Below are 16,915 nucleotides of genomic sequence, written 5' to 3'. Positions count from 1 at the left end.
TTATATTTCCTTGCGATTTCATTACTTGCCTTCCAAATTCGGGCTATGATGATATCGCGTGAGTTTTTCCCTTTGAGTTTTTCGGCTCAAAAGACAACTTTACAAGCCCTTTTTGTTCTCGGGCCTTATGGACATTTTCTGAGATTTTTCGCGTATTTTTTGGCCCACAAAACTCTTTTGCAAACTTTATCCCCCAATTCGGCCTGGGAGACCAATTTTCCAATTTTTCTCTAAATTTCGGGTTAAATGGTGAGTTTGCGAGAATGCTCATCTTGACACTTTTGGCCTACAGGGGTTTCGTGCGACATTAGTCTTTGAGTCTTCTATCTTTTCATTTGTCTTCCCTAAACTCGGCCAAGCAAGGGCCTATGCACGATTTAGGTTTTGAACACCCTTTTTCCTCTTGCATCTCGAATTAATGACGCCTGAAGGAGTCGGGGAGGTGGATATTTTCGTTAGACTTGGAGACAACTTTCTGAACTTCTTACAAAATACAAACTAGCCGAACTTTGCATGCACCCCATTTCTTACAAATTCGGGACGTTTAATCACCTAAAATCTGGCCTGAAACCACATTTTTCTCTCATTCATCGAGCAGACTTAGACCAAAACTGGGGGTCCCTGTTTGAGGAAAATGGGGGGTATGTGCGAGCACAACAGACATCTTAGCTTGAAATAATATGATTGGATAAGTGATGACTGGGCACAACCTCAACTTGCTCTTGTAACTCATCACAAGTTGTAATTGTAAATGAACGAGGCATATCTCCTGATACTCAACATGTCCAAGCTCTTGATGTGATGATGACTTTGCTCATGTTTATCTTCTAACTTTGATTAATTCTTCTGAAACTATCTCTTGTCTTGATTACTTCCGTCCTAGAGCTTTTGTCTGTCTATATGGGCAATGATTCTTGGATTTCTGGAGGAAATTCAAGATAGTGAAAATTCTTCTCTTGAGTACTTGATGAGGGTCAACCATGCTCCTGCCATGCTCTACCTATGAGAGTTGTTAATGTTAGTCCCATGATATAATGCCAATGTTTGTAAGTAGAATCAATCACCTAGACTAAGAATTTATGCCTTAAAATGACAATTCATCAAAATCTTTCATTATCCTCTTAAATCCTAGGCACCTAGATCACTACTCTAGTTCGTAAATTTGATCCTTAATGGAATATGACCATATAAGCTAATAAACTATGCCTTTCAAATTCTCAAAGATGATCAAAATGTGTCAAATTAAAGTATTTCAAACAAAATCGTCATGTAGACGATGAATAAGAAGCTGGATCAGTCTCATAATGAGGTCTGATATCGTATAAAGATGATGAAATAAACCTCATTTTAGACTTGTAAACACTTCAAAAATACACTGATTATATTAATTTGATTGTTCACTTGAACCAGATTGCCTCCTTTTGAATGGATATGCTTGTCCAATCAATTGTTGGTGTTGTCTGATATAAATTTGATGATCTTTCCCAGCGTTTGCTTGATTCAATACATTGAATACCCTTGGATCAATCTTAAGCCGAAATCGCATTCCCTTAAGAGGTGAATTCGCTGAAGTTCTCAATCGATGATTATGACCATGTCTGATCAGAGTTAAGATTTGTTAAGCTTGTTGTAGAAGATGATTGATTTGCTATAACAATTTCGCCTCACAAAATATCCCTGCTGTAATCTCAATCAAAGTCGAACTTATTCAAGGACAGGGTTCGCAATAACTTCATAATCAGGATCACTCTTCACTGTGTGAGAATTCGGTATTGTAAAGTGGAGAATTTGACCTTAGCAATTTGCAACATAGAGAGGAGATATTACTAAGTCAATTTTCACTCAAAACCTTTACATTCAAAAGAGGGAATAAATCCACTAGATCGAAATCCTAAATGAGATAAGGACTAAATACTAAATGGATTGAATTGATTTGGGTTTTCTTCCTTTGTAAATTGAATTGTAAAAATAGTGTAAAATATTGAGATTTGAAGGAAAATATGCGGAAACAATGAGCTACAGATTCGGGATTCAGTCGTGCACCTAGATTTGAGAAGTATGAGATGATTCGGAGCTGCTCCATGAAATCAGGCAAAAGTTGCAGGGACCATGTGTCCAAACAGGGGCGCCCTCCTATCGGTCCTCCGAACTTTCTGCTCGTCGAAAAGGGTTTTTCCGTCTCTACGAATAAAGCTTAATTCCAAAAGTACAGTTGCGCCCTTGCTTCCTGCACACAAAAAGAAAGGGAAATGTGTTGGGAATAGGGGCTTGCCTTTGGTCAAGCCCCGGTTTGGAATCAACCTTGAATGAAATGTTGCAAATACTAAAGTAAATAATGGAAAGGTATACCTTAGATCTGCAATGACTGATAATGATGCTTTGCTTCTTGAACGTAATCACATATATTGTATGAAATGGCATGAACATGGCGAAACCCTAACACACACACATGCTTGCAAATGAATGATGTAACATTGCTCCAATGGATAGATGAAGAATCTCCACCGTATTGCCTTATGCCTGTATATCCAAATGAGAGGAGAAAACCTCCTTATATACTTGCCTGTCGTCAAACATATTAATTTTCCAACATAGGCCGACATGGGGAAGTAATTTCCCACTCAAATTTGAGATAGGGCCAAGGGTCCAAATTAGGGCCCAATTGAGGAGGACCAAGGCGCCACGCCCGGGTCCTACCCCAATTTAGGGCAAGGACAAGGGATCCCAGCAAGGTAAAGTATGAAAGTGTGATGTTTGGTGCATGGGAGAGACATAACTAGGTCCAAATCAAGCGTAGGGATGAGAACGCTAAAGTGAGGGCCCCAAATGCGGTCAAAATTGGAAAGGGTGCAATTTTAGGACGCTACAGGTATGACCAGCAGTGGTAAATTTGAATCGCTGAGTCTAGGATAGACTTCGCTGTATTGGATAATCAATTCGCCTCACACCATAGGCCTGCCATAACTCCAATCAAGGTCGCACTCAGTCATTTACCAAGTTTTTTGTGCAACAAAATCGCTCTGAATTGTCTTCACCTTTGTGAGGATGGAGATCGTTGTCTTCAAACAATTACAACCTTGAAACAAATCGGATTAGAAACGTAGTCCTCCAGGCATACTTGCAATATCGATTCATTGTTTGATCAAATGAAATGATCAAACAATCTTTATAGATGCCTAGAGAAGGATCGCACTCTTCCATATAACCGCCTTGCCACCCATATTGAATGCTTTGCAATTAATTCATTAGGCCAAGAAACCTACATTAAATGCCTTGCGATTAACTCCTATGGCCAACTTTGGATCAAATTTAAAATGAAAATACCCAACTGCATCGTAGAAGGGGTTCAATTAAAGAGGTGCACCTCACATGTGTCTCCCTCATTGACTGGAACATATTTAGTTTACATCGTGGAAGGCAAATGCCTTGGGTGCACTTCATTTTGGCTTAAGCCAATCTCAAATCTTTACATCGCACCTTGCACTTGCCCAAAGGTGATTCCATTTCCTTCACTGTGTCTACTAAATGAATTGCTCCATGTTTTAAATTCACGACGGCATCATCTCAAAATTAAAATTCATTAAATAATTTATCATAAGGCAAAGTTAGCCCAAGATGTGCTTTGCTTTTTTACCAGGAGAGGTCTAGAACTTCAAGTTGTTTATGTCCTTGGTCAAAGGACGAGATGGTATGCTTGGGTGATGGCATCCCTAGCCTAAGGACGAAACGTCCTTGGCTTAGGGACAAAATGTCCCTAGGTTAGGAAGGCAGTGTATACAACAGCATAGACGTCCTTAGCCAAGGGACGAAATGTCTCTTGAATTCCATGCCTTAACCAAAATTCCTCATATGACATCAAAGGTTGTTCGTGCTCAATCATTGCAAGTATAAGCTTTATTTCACACTAATTTGTTCTAAAGGAAGTCCCTCATTCTTAAGGCGCGCTTTTAGCTGGGTAATGAAAATGGTACAAGGCTTAGTTGGTGCTTTAGAATGGTCAAAGAATATCTCAATTTGTGCCTTAGAAGCAAAGGAGAAGCCAAAGCTTATGTTAGTGCATTTGAATAATGCCTTAAAAACTTTTGATCTTCATTCTAAAGTTTGTGGGGCCCAAACATGCCACGTGGTAGAGAGGGGAAGTTGAAGGGAAATAAAGGTGATGAGTTGGAATGGTGCGGTGAATGGGAGGGAATAGGATGTGGTAAATGGGAGATGGTGCGGGGGTAATTGAAGGGAGATACTAGTAGGATGAGAGCTGCAGGGGTAATTGAAGGGAGATACGGGTAGGATGAGAGCTGCGGGGGTAGGCTAAGCGCTAAGGTGGGGGGGTAGGAGTTAGGAAAAGGCACTTTTGATGAAGAAGGTGTCAGGTGATTGGAGGTATATGGGATAGGTTAAGGGGGGGGGTTATGAAAAGTATTAAGGGAGGTAAAGGAGTGTGGGTAGTGGATAGGTAGGCTAAAGGGAGGTAGGGTGGTAAAGGATATGAGATGAGGGTTGGAGGGTGTAAGAAATGGTGGGTATGAGAGGTAGTAAGAAAGGTGGGAAGTGGGGTGATGGAAGGTAGGAAGGGTATGGGAACGGAAGTTAGAAAGTGGGAGGTATAAGGAATGAAAAGTAATGATAAAGGAAGATGAAAGATGAAGAAAGATGGAGGGATAACGGATGAAAGATACAGGATGGAAGGAGAAGGATGGGTGGAAGGTTAAGGGTAATGTAATCGAAATGAGGGGAGATGGAAGGGAAGCGATTGGGCTTGGGCACCCACCGACAGTGCTGGGAGAGGCAGGCCAGAAGCTTGGCTGGGCAGAGGAAGTGTTGTGCTTGACTTCATCCTAAAGAGAGATAACCATGTCTTGATTACATATTAGCCACCTGAGATACCATACTTCTTCCAATGAAAGGCTAATGGCTAAAAGGCTCAACAACTATCCTAGAAAGCAGAAAAAAGTAGGGGTCCACATTTGCAATGGGCTGATGTGTGAAAATGTCACAACACAACCCAACTTAAGTATATGTTGAAAGTTGAAGCAAGAGGCTGATATAGTGCTGGTATAACTTTGTACTACTGTCACACTGTCAAAATCAGAACTGATGCATACTGAAAATACTCTATAATCACCTTCAGATGTTGAAACAACAACCCAATGTGAAAGCAACCAAGCTAACCACTGAAAAATTGGAAATGCATCCCAAACACATGAAACTAATTGATATCAGACTAATTACAGATCTGAAACATGGATCATTGTTGCTGGTACAGCCCACTAAACCTCAAAAATCCTCCTAGAACATTTTAAAATTTCAACAAAATTGCATCAGCAACATTTAGCAATCAAAACTTCCTCAAAATACATCAAATATTTCCATATTACTAAACATATGAAGAGAACTCATCTTGAAACACAAATATGATCTCAGGGTTAAATCACCATATCCAACAACGAGGTTTTTTGTCAGTAAAAACGGTGTTCCAAGAGGGTTTTGTTGTGATGTTTTCACACATCACCCTATCGCAAATGGGGACCCCCACTTTTCTTCACTTTCTATGTTAGTTGTCCTAGTTTGGTCAAACATTCAAGGAAGGGTATGTGTCCTATATTTTGTAATTTTATCATTGGTCAAAGCATTAAATGCTTTGCAATGGGTGTAACAAACCCTAATTAGGGTTTATATTTTTCGATCTTGGCCATTGATTGTGAATCAATCTGAGCCACTCATTGTAAAGAGCTATCTATATAAGGCTCAATTTTTTCATTTGTAAGGGTTAATAGTGAATAGCTAACAAATAATAGTTGGTAGATCAAGATCATCAGATTTAATTTTATAGATTCAAATTGTTCAGCAAATCAATAATAGTAAGACATTTGTTCCCATTCAAACTATAACCATTAACAGCCAATCTCACAGGTAACTGTTTATAATAAAAATATAACAACTCTGAAATATGAAATGCAACACTATGCAGAGAGATTGCTCAGACCTACTGAAAATACCAATACAGTAATTCGCGGATCTAAATAATAGCATTCCCAGGTTTATCGTTCCAATATAAAATATAGCCTTTAATACTAGTACAGTAATTCGCAGATATAGATAATAGCATTCCCAGGCTTAATCATTCCAATATAAAATATAGCCTTCAGTTCACAGCTAATTTCCCTTATGGTTCTCAGCCTTCAAGTAAAATGCAAATCAAGGACTGATGCAAATCATGATCTCAGAAAATAGCTACTTACAAGCCCTCGATTTATACAATCTGATGTGGCCCATTAATTCTCCTCCACAGTCGATGATTACCAAAAGATAATGGATCGATTAAGACTGTGCACCTTGGGAGTGGCGCACTAAGCAGCAACTCCTTGCGATCCTTCTCTATACAACCAACGCCTTACACAGCATCTTCCCTTATTAGCCGGTCAGGACAATAGTTCTCAAGAAACGTGGCCAGATGCCTGTTGTTGCAGCCTACAGGCCTCAGCAGATATTAACCTCATTCCTGTGCTTAGAATGGAAGAAAAGGGCAATATAAGTCCTGGAAAATGAGTAGGTAGGGGTATCCTCCCACCTACAATGATCACTGAGATTTTCACCCCAGTAACACCAGCATTCATTTAATTCAGATAATATTAACAGCTTTGATGCCTTTGAGTTTCTTCGACCTCCTATTAATACCTTGCATAACTAGGTCAGCTACAAAGTGGAAAACTGCCTTAGGGGCGATTGGGTCAGGTTGGCCAAAAAAACTCACATATAATTTATTTAATAAGTTCAGGTCAGCCCAAGTTGTTAGCCGCCTCCACGTTGGCCCAGGATTATTTAATATTCTCATTTCTTAATAATTTTACTTTATTATTTATTGAATGATTTATTTATTTATTATTTTGGGCTGGCTGACCACAAATTGGGAACATTACACCAGAATCCTGAACCCATATCTATTCACATACCTGTACCAGCAATTTAATTTGCAATTATGATAACTCAAAACTACTACTTCACTCTTACACTCAACTCTACAAGCATTCTACAACTCTAGATGGTTTTGGATAAGCTGGACGGGCACATTAAAGCTTCTAAATTATCATGCAAATGACACTGAAAACCCACAATATCTTTCAATCTCAACTCTCCGAAGGTAGAAAGCAATAGGCTCTTAACTGAGCAGTTGCATTCTTCATTTGTTCTCTTCACAAAGATTTGGCAGTATTAAGGTCAAATCTGAGGTCATTCTGGGCAGATTATGCAGGCAGATGATAAACCTCTTCTACAATTCTGGAAGGGTTCCCAAGGATCTCGACCATCCTCAGGGCCTCCTTATCTTCAATCCATCCCTGATGATTCCTCGCACAATCCAAACATAACGTTTTGTTTCGCTTTTATCATTTGGAGTATAAACAAGAAAATGTTTTGAGTATATGCATCATTGGTCATATAAACTGTGAAGAAAATGATACAACTGTAACAAACTTAATTGCATAAAAAATGAATGAACCAATTCAAATCATTTATTGTGGGCCTTCACTTAGGATTTCAGCCCATTTAATTACAAGGTTGAGCAATTTGTTGAGTTACTCACTTCCTTCCAAATTTATTTTGTGACTTCGCTTTACACTGCTTCTTTTCATGTGTTTTTGTGCCATTGTGTATTAAATTTTAATATCTAGGCTTTAATTTATTCTTAAGCAGTACCCATCTTGCCAAGCCATAGCCAAAAGAAGAAGCATGCCACTTGCTATAAATTTTCAGCTAACAGCATGAATATGCCAAGAGTGCCTGCTAGTAAAGGTAAGTTATTGTCTGAAGAGATATCTTTTACAGAAGACAGTTCTATCAGGTTATTTGAAATGAAATATTAAAATAAGGGATGGTTGTTGTCTCTCATCTGCTTCTATTTAAGGTTATGAATATCCCATCTTACTCCCTATACAACTGAATTTATTTAAATAGAACCTCTATAGAAACAACAACCAAATGGATCCAAAATCTGCAAGCAAGCATTACTACATTTACACATGAAATATTCAGTGACAACTAATTAATAAGACAACAAACTTGCTGCAACAGATTGATGGAAAAACATACGTGTCAAGGCCCAATACTTCATAGTGACGTGCCAAGACGTAATTTCCACAAGCTTGCTTCCCTGCTTTCCATTCATTTGCTTTTCTGTCCTGGTAGGACTTATCTGTATTCCAATACCAGTCATTTCGTTGAAAATTTTGTTGCTGGTACGCATCAGAGGGATTCTCATGCCATTGTTCATAGCTTCTCCTGTACTTATTTCTCTCTCTATTGAACACACCTTGCATTCGCCTTATTCGCTCCTGCACATCACAAAATCCAAAGTTGACAACCATATTATAAAAAGAAAATTTTAAATTACAAATAAATTATGATCAAAAACAATGCTGGCAAATGTATGCCTGGTTGTTCACGAAGGATGCCAATGGTTGTTTACTGCAAATAGAGAATAAATTTTAATAAAGATTGTATATTAGCTACATGAAATTATCTCCAAATATCATTTACAGCACCCATATTATTTCTAAATAGCATTTCCAACGTTCATTACAACACTAAATATACTATTTTCAAATTTTTGGGCAAAAAGATTTTGAAGGAAGAACTGCACAGTTGTCAAAGGAATAATCCATAGTTAATGATCATGTAGTTTAGTGGAACAGAAGATGCAGTAAGAATACAAGCCTTGCAATCCCTGTCAGCATGCCCTTTAAGTTGGTGAATGTTTAAAGAGCCCTGTTAGACACAAAGGGTTATTCTGTAACAAACTTAAACTAAATAGTGAAAATGTTAATATTAGAGCACCACTTTAGAAGTTAACTGCAACTTGCAAGTTCACAAGAAAAAATAATATGTAGTTACTAATGTTTGATTCTGACCTGAAGGATGGAAACATAATTCAAGCAGCATCCATCTGAAATGACCTTCTGGAGATACCACACAAACTGCCATGAGAACCCAAACCTATAAACAGTGGTTGTGCCTAACCATCCATCTTTGATTAAACTCAAACCTATGTGATGGAATGAAATTGCAAAGCCAAAAATACCATCTTTTTTTGTGTTTTTTAGCCCTAGTCTTCTGGAACTACTTGACCCTGTCTGTGGTTGACACCAGCCATCAATTTATTTTGAGCGGTGTAATTTGGGGAGCACATTTTTGGGGCCATTGTATCTGCAGGATCTAGGAGACACCCCGTTAATGTCTCCCACATTGCCAGGGGACAGCATCCACTGTTGTTTGAGACTATCTCTTAAAAAAGGAGACTAGAGAGACTTCCTGAATCCCCTGTCCAGGAGAGACCCATTCCTCATATTGTCAACACATCAGTTTACAAAATTCTAGATAAAGTTCCTGTATATATGGAATCCAATTCAATTCCATCATTTCACATACAGGATATGATCGTTTTACTTACTGTGCATAACTTCAAAAAGTAAACAGGAAATAACTGATAAAAGCTACCTAAAGAGAATAAATTCAACAGTGTCTTATTAGCATTCAACTAGCATCAAGCATGTCTCAATGCTGGATAAATTTTCTGTGTATTTGGAATTCAATCCAATTCTCATTATTTTATTTGTATGCAAAAATATATGGGATACATGCATTTTACTTCATGTGGATAAAATCAAAAAGTATAAGGAAACACCTGATAACTTCACATAAAAAAAGACAATTTCTGCACTTATGGATCACCTAAGAAACTTGTTAGCATTCAGCTAGCAATAAGCATGAAAACTGAAAATTTTACACTTTTTCTTTTCCCAGATAAAGGATGATTAAGAGTATTTAGTATTACGATCTTCAATTGCAAATCTAGAGGAAAGGAAAAAGATTCCAACAATTTTCAAACCAAAAAGTAAATCCCATAATTTCCCAATTGAAATTACATGACTACTAGCCTTTTATTCAAGGCCATTATGGTTTTGCATGCATGCTTAGCAATATAATTAAGACTATTATTAATGGTTTCTTAGAAAATGCTTCATAAATCCTGCAGTGTTACAACAGGCGCTTAGAAATGTTTGATGTCTAATCCTACAATATTCAATTGTGCTTAGAGATGTTGATGTCTATCCAATCGAAAGTATTTTTCTCAACACTGCATTGATGGTGATCACTAAGTCACCCTCTATTTGAATATCAGTTATATTTTGTTTGCACACATTTTCAGCCCTTTCATTGTTTATTTCTGGCAATAGTTTTTTGGAGGCTACACTGATTAAATTGCCATGCTCATCACAAATTATGCAGCCAGCACTAGATGCCCCCAGTTTGCCTCAGGAGGCTCCATCAAACTTTTGTTTTAATATACCTCTTGGTGGTGGAAAGAGAAACCACTTGATTTTTTTTCTTTAAATCTTCTCCTTACCGTTGAATCTGTGATAAGTTTCCAATTCTTGAAACTTCTTCCTTCCCATTTTGTAATGGATTGTGTGCTTTGGAGACTCCCTTTTACTCTAGACAGCACTACTTCGCTGATCCCAACTTCTAACATTTTTATTACTTCATCAACTCCCAACTGTTTTGCATTATAAATTCTTCAGTTCCTTTCCTTCCATATGTGCCATATCATTATCAATGGGAAAATCATCCATAGGCTTTGCAAAAAATATTTATTCCTACTTCTGGGCCAGCAATTAAATAAATCGAGCAGCCAATTTAGTTGTTACAGATTCAACACCAGCATCTTTTTGCAAAGGTGTTAGGCCGTAATTAGGAATAAAACTTTTAAGTTATTGTTATGTCATTTTGTTATGTTTTGGAGTCGGCCGTGTGGGTTCCCGTGTCAGTTATGACAATTGGTACCTCGGCCAACCACCAGATAGTATATATTGCCATGTAAGGGAACCCCGGCAATAATGTTGATGTACTGAACATTTTGGAATGCAATAGAAGAAAATCTTTTTGCCATATTGTTGTGATCATTACTTACATTAATGTTCTGAGTACAATCGTAGATGCTGGTTATATGTCTGTGCTTACTCTGCTCATTCTAGAACCTTAAGTAACTCACGGTAGGGAACAAACATTTTGGCGCCATTGCTGATTCGAATCCCGGAGATCAATATGGCGGCAGGCGATAACCACTAATGGGCCGACCATTTCAACAGCAATTAATAGTCACTGAAGGTGATACACACAACGAGCCCACGTACGCAAAAGCCAGAGAGGATCAACTGACAGGGGATTTGGTAGAACTGTGGGACGTTTCTGTCACCCAGTACGTGTAGAGGGAAGCTCGGGAGAGAGCGATCTCTGAAGGCACGGTATGTGAGGAACTCACAGAAAATTTTGTCGTGTTTGATCTTTTGGGGAGCCTTCCTAGACTGTTGGCACGGAACCTCATTGAATGGCAAGAGCAGAGAGAAGAAACCAATCAGGAACGTCGTCGGCAATAAATCCTGTAGCAGTACGAAGAAAGGAGCTGCAGGGAAGAAGAAGAGAGGGATACGAACAGAAGTCGTACCCCCCCACAATTAATGCCCCTACATCCCAACAAGGACAGACGGCGTACTGGTACCAACGAAGAAGCAGGTGAGGGGTCTATACGGAGATCCCTACGGATCAGAGAACAAAACGAGGCGTCGGCTGCAAGAGATTGCCGAAGGGCGGGAGAGTCTGGAAAGGCAAAGCAAGAGTCGGAGTGTGAGTCGGAGCCGTAGTTAGGAGAGACAGAAATCGTGTACGTGGAACGAGTTGGTAGGGGTTGCTAAGACCTTGCCACTACCAGACGTAGCGGAGGACGATCTCGCCGACCAGGCCGCTCACTCGACATCGAGTGAAGAGTTCGGAACTCAGTCTAAGAGCAATCCATCAGGGCACTCCGACCGCGACAAAAGGGTTGCACGAGACCTGCAGGGTGAGGTCACCGAACTCTTTGAGAATAACCTGTACCGAATTGGAAATTTGTCACTTGGGGAAGACTTAAAAATAGAAGGGTTAGACCCAGAAACCTCGGGAAGGAGGGAATATAGGAGTGAGGGTGACCAAAGCGCGGAGGACGTGGGTGGAAACATAGAAGGCTCGTGGACGGAGCAATACGGTTCGATCTGGTCAAACGGGTACGGTACCTTCCAAGCATATAATAACTTCCAAGCGCTACATAAAACCCTTCAGACGAAGACAATGGCACACACCCCAAAGAAACAAAAGCTTCCAAAGTTCATGGGAGACGGGTCGGAGGACCTGATACGACATTGCAAGATGTGTGTTACCACCTGGGAGGCAAACGGCCAAGACGACCAGGATTACTAGTTGAAGGCATTTCCGGCCACCCTTCAAGGGATAGCAATTGACTGGTACACGGACCTTGATTCCCAGCATAAAACATCATGGAACAATTTGAAGAAGGCCTTCTAGGAGGAATTCAAACTCATACGTGACGACAATGAAATGGTGGCGGAGATTTACAATACCAAGCAGGGAAAAAGTGAAAGTGTCCGGGCTTACAACCGAAGGCTAAAGGAACTACTGAACAAAATGGAGAACCAATCGGCTGATGGGTTGAAGAAGAGATGGTTTGTCGAAGAGCTGGTATCGTCCCTCAGACGGAAGATGAAGGCGGTCCCTCTATCGTCATATGACGAAGCATACAACCGAGCGATGGATATTGAAAGTGAGAGCAAAACATCGAAGGGGAAACAAAGGGCAAGTGACGATGAAAATACGGACGGAAGTAGTGACGGTGAGTCCAAAACTGTACAAGCTCTTCAGAAGGACATGTTGCGAATGATGAAGAAGTTGAAGGCTGATAAAGAAAGTGGCAGACGGCAAGGAACTTTGGTGCACCGCCTGTAAGGCAAAAGGGCATACGAAGGGGACATGTTCAAAGAAAGCTTTTTGTGACATCTGTCAGGTACTGGGCCATTCCACCAGGGAATGCCCGTACAATTTAAAAACACGGAGCACACAAGTGCTCTACACTCAAGGCGAGCAAGCTACCCCACCAATCACACCACATAAACAATCAGCAAACTCGAAGTCTTCACCAAGAGGATACCGCAATAATCGGCCCGGGAACAACTGTTCCAATAATAACACGGCAAGAAGTAAAATCCAGTACGATGCAAAAGGGCGGCCCATGATCCAATGTCGAAAATGTAATGAGTGGGGCCACTTTGCTCGAGAATGCTAGAATGGGAACAATGGTGGAGGTTTGTTGTGCAAATGGTGTGGTCCTGGAAACCATGAGGACACTGACTGCCCCAAACAGAAGGGAGTAAACATGTTGGACGTAAAGGAGCCAGACAAGGAGGTACTGGCAATCACAAGATTGCAAAGTAAGAAGGCGGTATACCCCGATCCCCATACAGAGAAGGAGAGACTCCGGGAAGCAAAAGCTAATGTGGAACAGGTGATGGCGGAAGAGCACAGGGTCTCACACAATACTGCCAGTACCCCACCCCAGTCAGAGTTCGAAAAAACCATCATTAAACAGATGTTGCAAACCACCATACCCGTACACCTGTCTAACCTTCTGCAAACAATGCCACAATTGAAGATGGCTATTACAAACATCGTCAGTGACAACACTGCCAACCAGGAACACCGTCAGATGGCAGCAAAACCATCTGGCACAAACCCCATGGCTGCAACGAAACTACCTGGTACGTCTACTACAGATCCCATGTTGCTCACCGTAAGCATTGGTCGGAAGCCAGTCGTGGTCGAGATGGAGATAATGGGACAGAAGTTGACGAACACCATTGTTGATGGCGGCTCCGCAGTGAATGTGTTACCGGAGGAGACATGGAGGGGTCTGGGCAAGCCAACTCTCTGGCCACCAACATTTCACCTTGTCAGTGCCGACCAGCATGGAATCAAGCCCCTGGGGACACTCATGGCACAAAAAGTTGTGGTCGATACCCAACACTTTTTTCTTGACTTTGTGGTCATACCGTTGGAGAAGGCGGCCTATGACACCCTTCTACGAAGGGGTTGGCTGATTATGGCAAAGGCGAACCACAACTAGAAGAAAAACACACTCTCCATCGAGAGTGAAGGCCGGAAGTACATGATAGACTTGAGAAATCAAGCCATGAGCGAGGAATTGGCATCCTCCGATTCAGACTCAGACGACTCGCATAATTGGGAATGGGGCTCACAAAACGGCCGGGAAAGGATGGAACCTGATGACGAGGGTGTTTTGGAACTGGAGGGATGCTCAGAGGATGAAACAAGTTCCCTCACCAGACTCTTCCATTGGCAAAAGGATGACTATGAAGTATTTCACCCCAATTGCCACATGTTGCAAATCTGCGAGGTTGGGGAATCAAGTGCAAGTACAGAAGATGCAACTTTTCCTCCAAAGTACGGGGAGTACCATGAAGGGGTAGCACGAGTGGATGATACACCCGCACATCGGTTTGAACGGGGCAAAGTCATCAAGTACGAGGAGTCCAATGTGAAAAAGGTGAATTTGGGAAATGATGCCAATCCGAAGGTAATTCTGGTCGGGGACGATTGGAACCCCGTGCTGAAAGCGGCGGCATTTAAAATCTTCCTGGAGTACAATGATGTGTTCGCGTGGACGTACAAGGACTTGAAAGGGATACCCTCGGAACTGTGCGTACATAGAATACCCCTTGTACCGGGTGCCCAACCCATACAAAGGAGATTGTACGAAATGAATAAGAACTATGCAGCAAAGGTAAATGAGGAAATTGAAAAGATGTTGGAGGCCGGAATAATCTTTAAGGTAGAAACCAGTGAATGGGTGTCGCTAATTGGCATCTCGCTAAAGAAGAAGGCAAATCAGATCAGGATATGTGTGGACTTCCGATGCTTGAATGATGTGACTATCAAAGATCTGTTCCCAATTCCGTTCACTGACAGCATTTTGGAGGTAGCAGGCCACGAGATTTACTCATTCTTGGACGGATTTTCTGGATACAACCAAATCAGCATTGCTGACGAACATAAACTGAAAACAACATTCATCGTGGAGGATGGAGTATATGCATATAATCGCATGTCGTTCGAACTGTGTAACACTTTGGCCACCTTCCAGCGGATTATATTGCACATCTTTGATGGGATGTTGGTCGGAAGTTTCAAGGCATTTCTGGATGATTGGTCTATTTACAGCAAGCAAGAAACTCATTTGAATGCGCTCGAGGATTGCATGGAGAGGTGTAGGTAGGCCTAGTTGGCTCTGAATCCCAAGAAGTGTCGGTTCATGGTACCGCAAGGTAAGCTGCTGGGGCACATTGTGTGCAAGGAAGGGCCGAAGACAGACCCCGACAAGGTATCATGCCCTCTGGATAAGTTGATGAGAAAAGGTGAACCATTTGCATGGGGAGCAGAATAGGAGGAAGCATTCAAGGAATTGAAATCCCGATTGGTGAGTGCACCAATCCTGGCCTATCCAGATTGGGACAAGGAGTTCCATGTCCACGTGGACGCCTCCAACTTTGCCATCGGTGGCACCGTGGCACAAGTAGGCATGCAGGGGCTGGACCACCCTATTTTTTTCGCTAGTCTTCTGCTCTCTAAGGCCGAATGAAACTATAGTACGACAGAGAGGGAGGCACTAGGGATGGTGTACGCAGTGCAGAAGTTCTGCCACTACCTCTTGGCGACACCATTCACCTTCTATGTAGACCATCAAGCCTTGATGTACCTGGTGAACAAACCGATCATCCAAGGACAAGTGAGTCGATGGTTGCTATTGCTCCAAGAATTCACCTTTACAATCATCGTATGCCGTGGGAAGAGTCTTGTCATAGCAAACCAACTGTCAAGAATCAAATCCAAAGAGCTAGGGGAGGGAGTGAATGAGGATTTTCCCGATGCTCACCTGTTCCAAATAACCGTACTACCTCCTTGGTATGAGAGCATTGGCGAGTAACTATCTACGTCTACATTTCCACGGGACATGACACCAAAGGAACGACGTAAGTTGGCACTTAAAAGTAAAACATTTCAACTAATTAATGGCCTACTATATAGGATGGGACCAGACCGAATCCTGCAAAGATGAGCGATGCAGGAAGAAATTCCAAGTGTATTGAAGGAAGCTCACGACGGATTGGTCGGAGACCACATGGGGCCTGATGCTACTGCAAGTAAGGTTTTGTTGGCGGGACTGTGGTGGCCGACCTTGCACACTGATGCGCGCGAATGGGTGGTTGGATGTGACACATGCCAGCGTACGGGGAAGCCTCTTAAATGGGACTTCATGCCCCCGTTTCCCTCCCAGCTGCAAGAACTGTTTGAAAGATGGGAATTGGATTTCGTAGGACCTCTCAAGGTGAGCAATATGCATAGATGTTGGTATATTGTGGTAGCCATGGAGTACTTGACAAAGTGGGTCGAGGCTCGCGCTCTGCTAGACAACACTGCCATAAGTACGGCGAGGTTCTTGTACGAACAAATTGTAACCAGGTTCGGGATCCCAATTCAGATTACAAGTGCTAGGGGGGTCCACTTTGTTAACCAAGTCATCTAGACAATGACAGTCAAGTTTAAAATGTTTCACAATCTTTCAAGCCCCTACTACCTGTTGTGACCATTTCACACATCGCCCCATTAAAATGGGGACCCCCTCTTTTTGCTCGTTTTGCCTGTCCTTCTCTCTGCTTTTAGGGTTTTGGGTTAGTGAGTCAGTCGTCTGGACTAGGCTTAAGCCTTAGGGTTTCCATTTTGATGTCTTCAAGCTGGTGTCCAGTCCAATTTTGAATGATTATTGAGCATCCTCGCATGTGTTGCAATTTTGAAATAGGGTGAATCTACCAGGATGTCAAGAGGGTCTGTCCAGGTTCAGTTGGAATTTTGAAAGCAAGTTCAAATTTTGCCTAAGTGTTGATGATGGAATTATGAAATTTTGTCCGAGTGAATTTTTGACCAAATTTTGGAAATTTTGATAATTTATCCCGGGCATTGG

General features: G+C 41.4%; 1 protein-coding gene across 2 annotated transcripts in view; it reads right to left on the bottom strand.

Annotated features, from left to right (window-relative positions):
• LOC131074568 (uncharacterized) overlaps window positions 1-16,915 on the bottom strand; it is a 155,041-nt gene that overhangs the window by 49,623 nt on the left and 88,503 nt on the right. For both annotated transcript variants that reach the window (XR_009113073.2, XM_058011205.2), the window contains exon 4: window positions 8,086-8,327. Coding sequence is in view for 1 of the 2 variants with exons in the window: in XM_058011205.2 (XP_057867188.1) it covers window positions 8,086-8,327 (242 nt within the window). In the remaining variant the exon portion in view is untranslated. The remainder of the gene's footprint in view (window positions 1-8,085; window positions 8,328-16,915) is intronic.

This window comes from Cryptomeria japonica, chromosome 3, assembly GCF_030272615.1.
Source record: "Cryptomeria japonica chromosome 3, Sugi_1.0, whole genome shotgun sequence".
Taxonomy (NCBI): Eukaryota; Viridiplantae; Streptophyta; class Pinopsida; order Cupressales; family Cupressaceae; genus Cryptomeria; species Cryptomeria japonica.
This window is presented reverse-complemented; position numbering and strand designations above follow the sequence as displayed.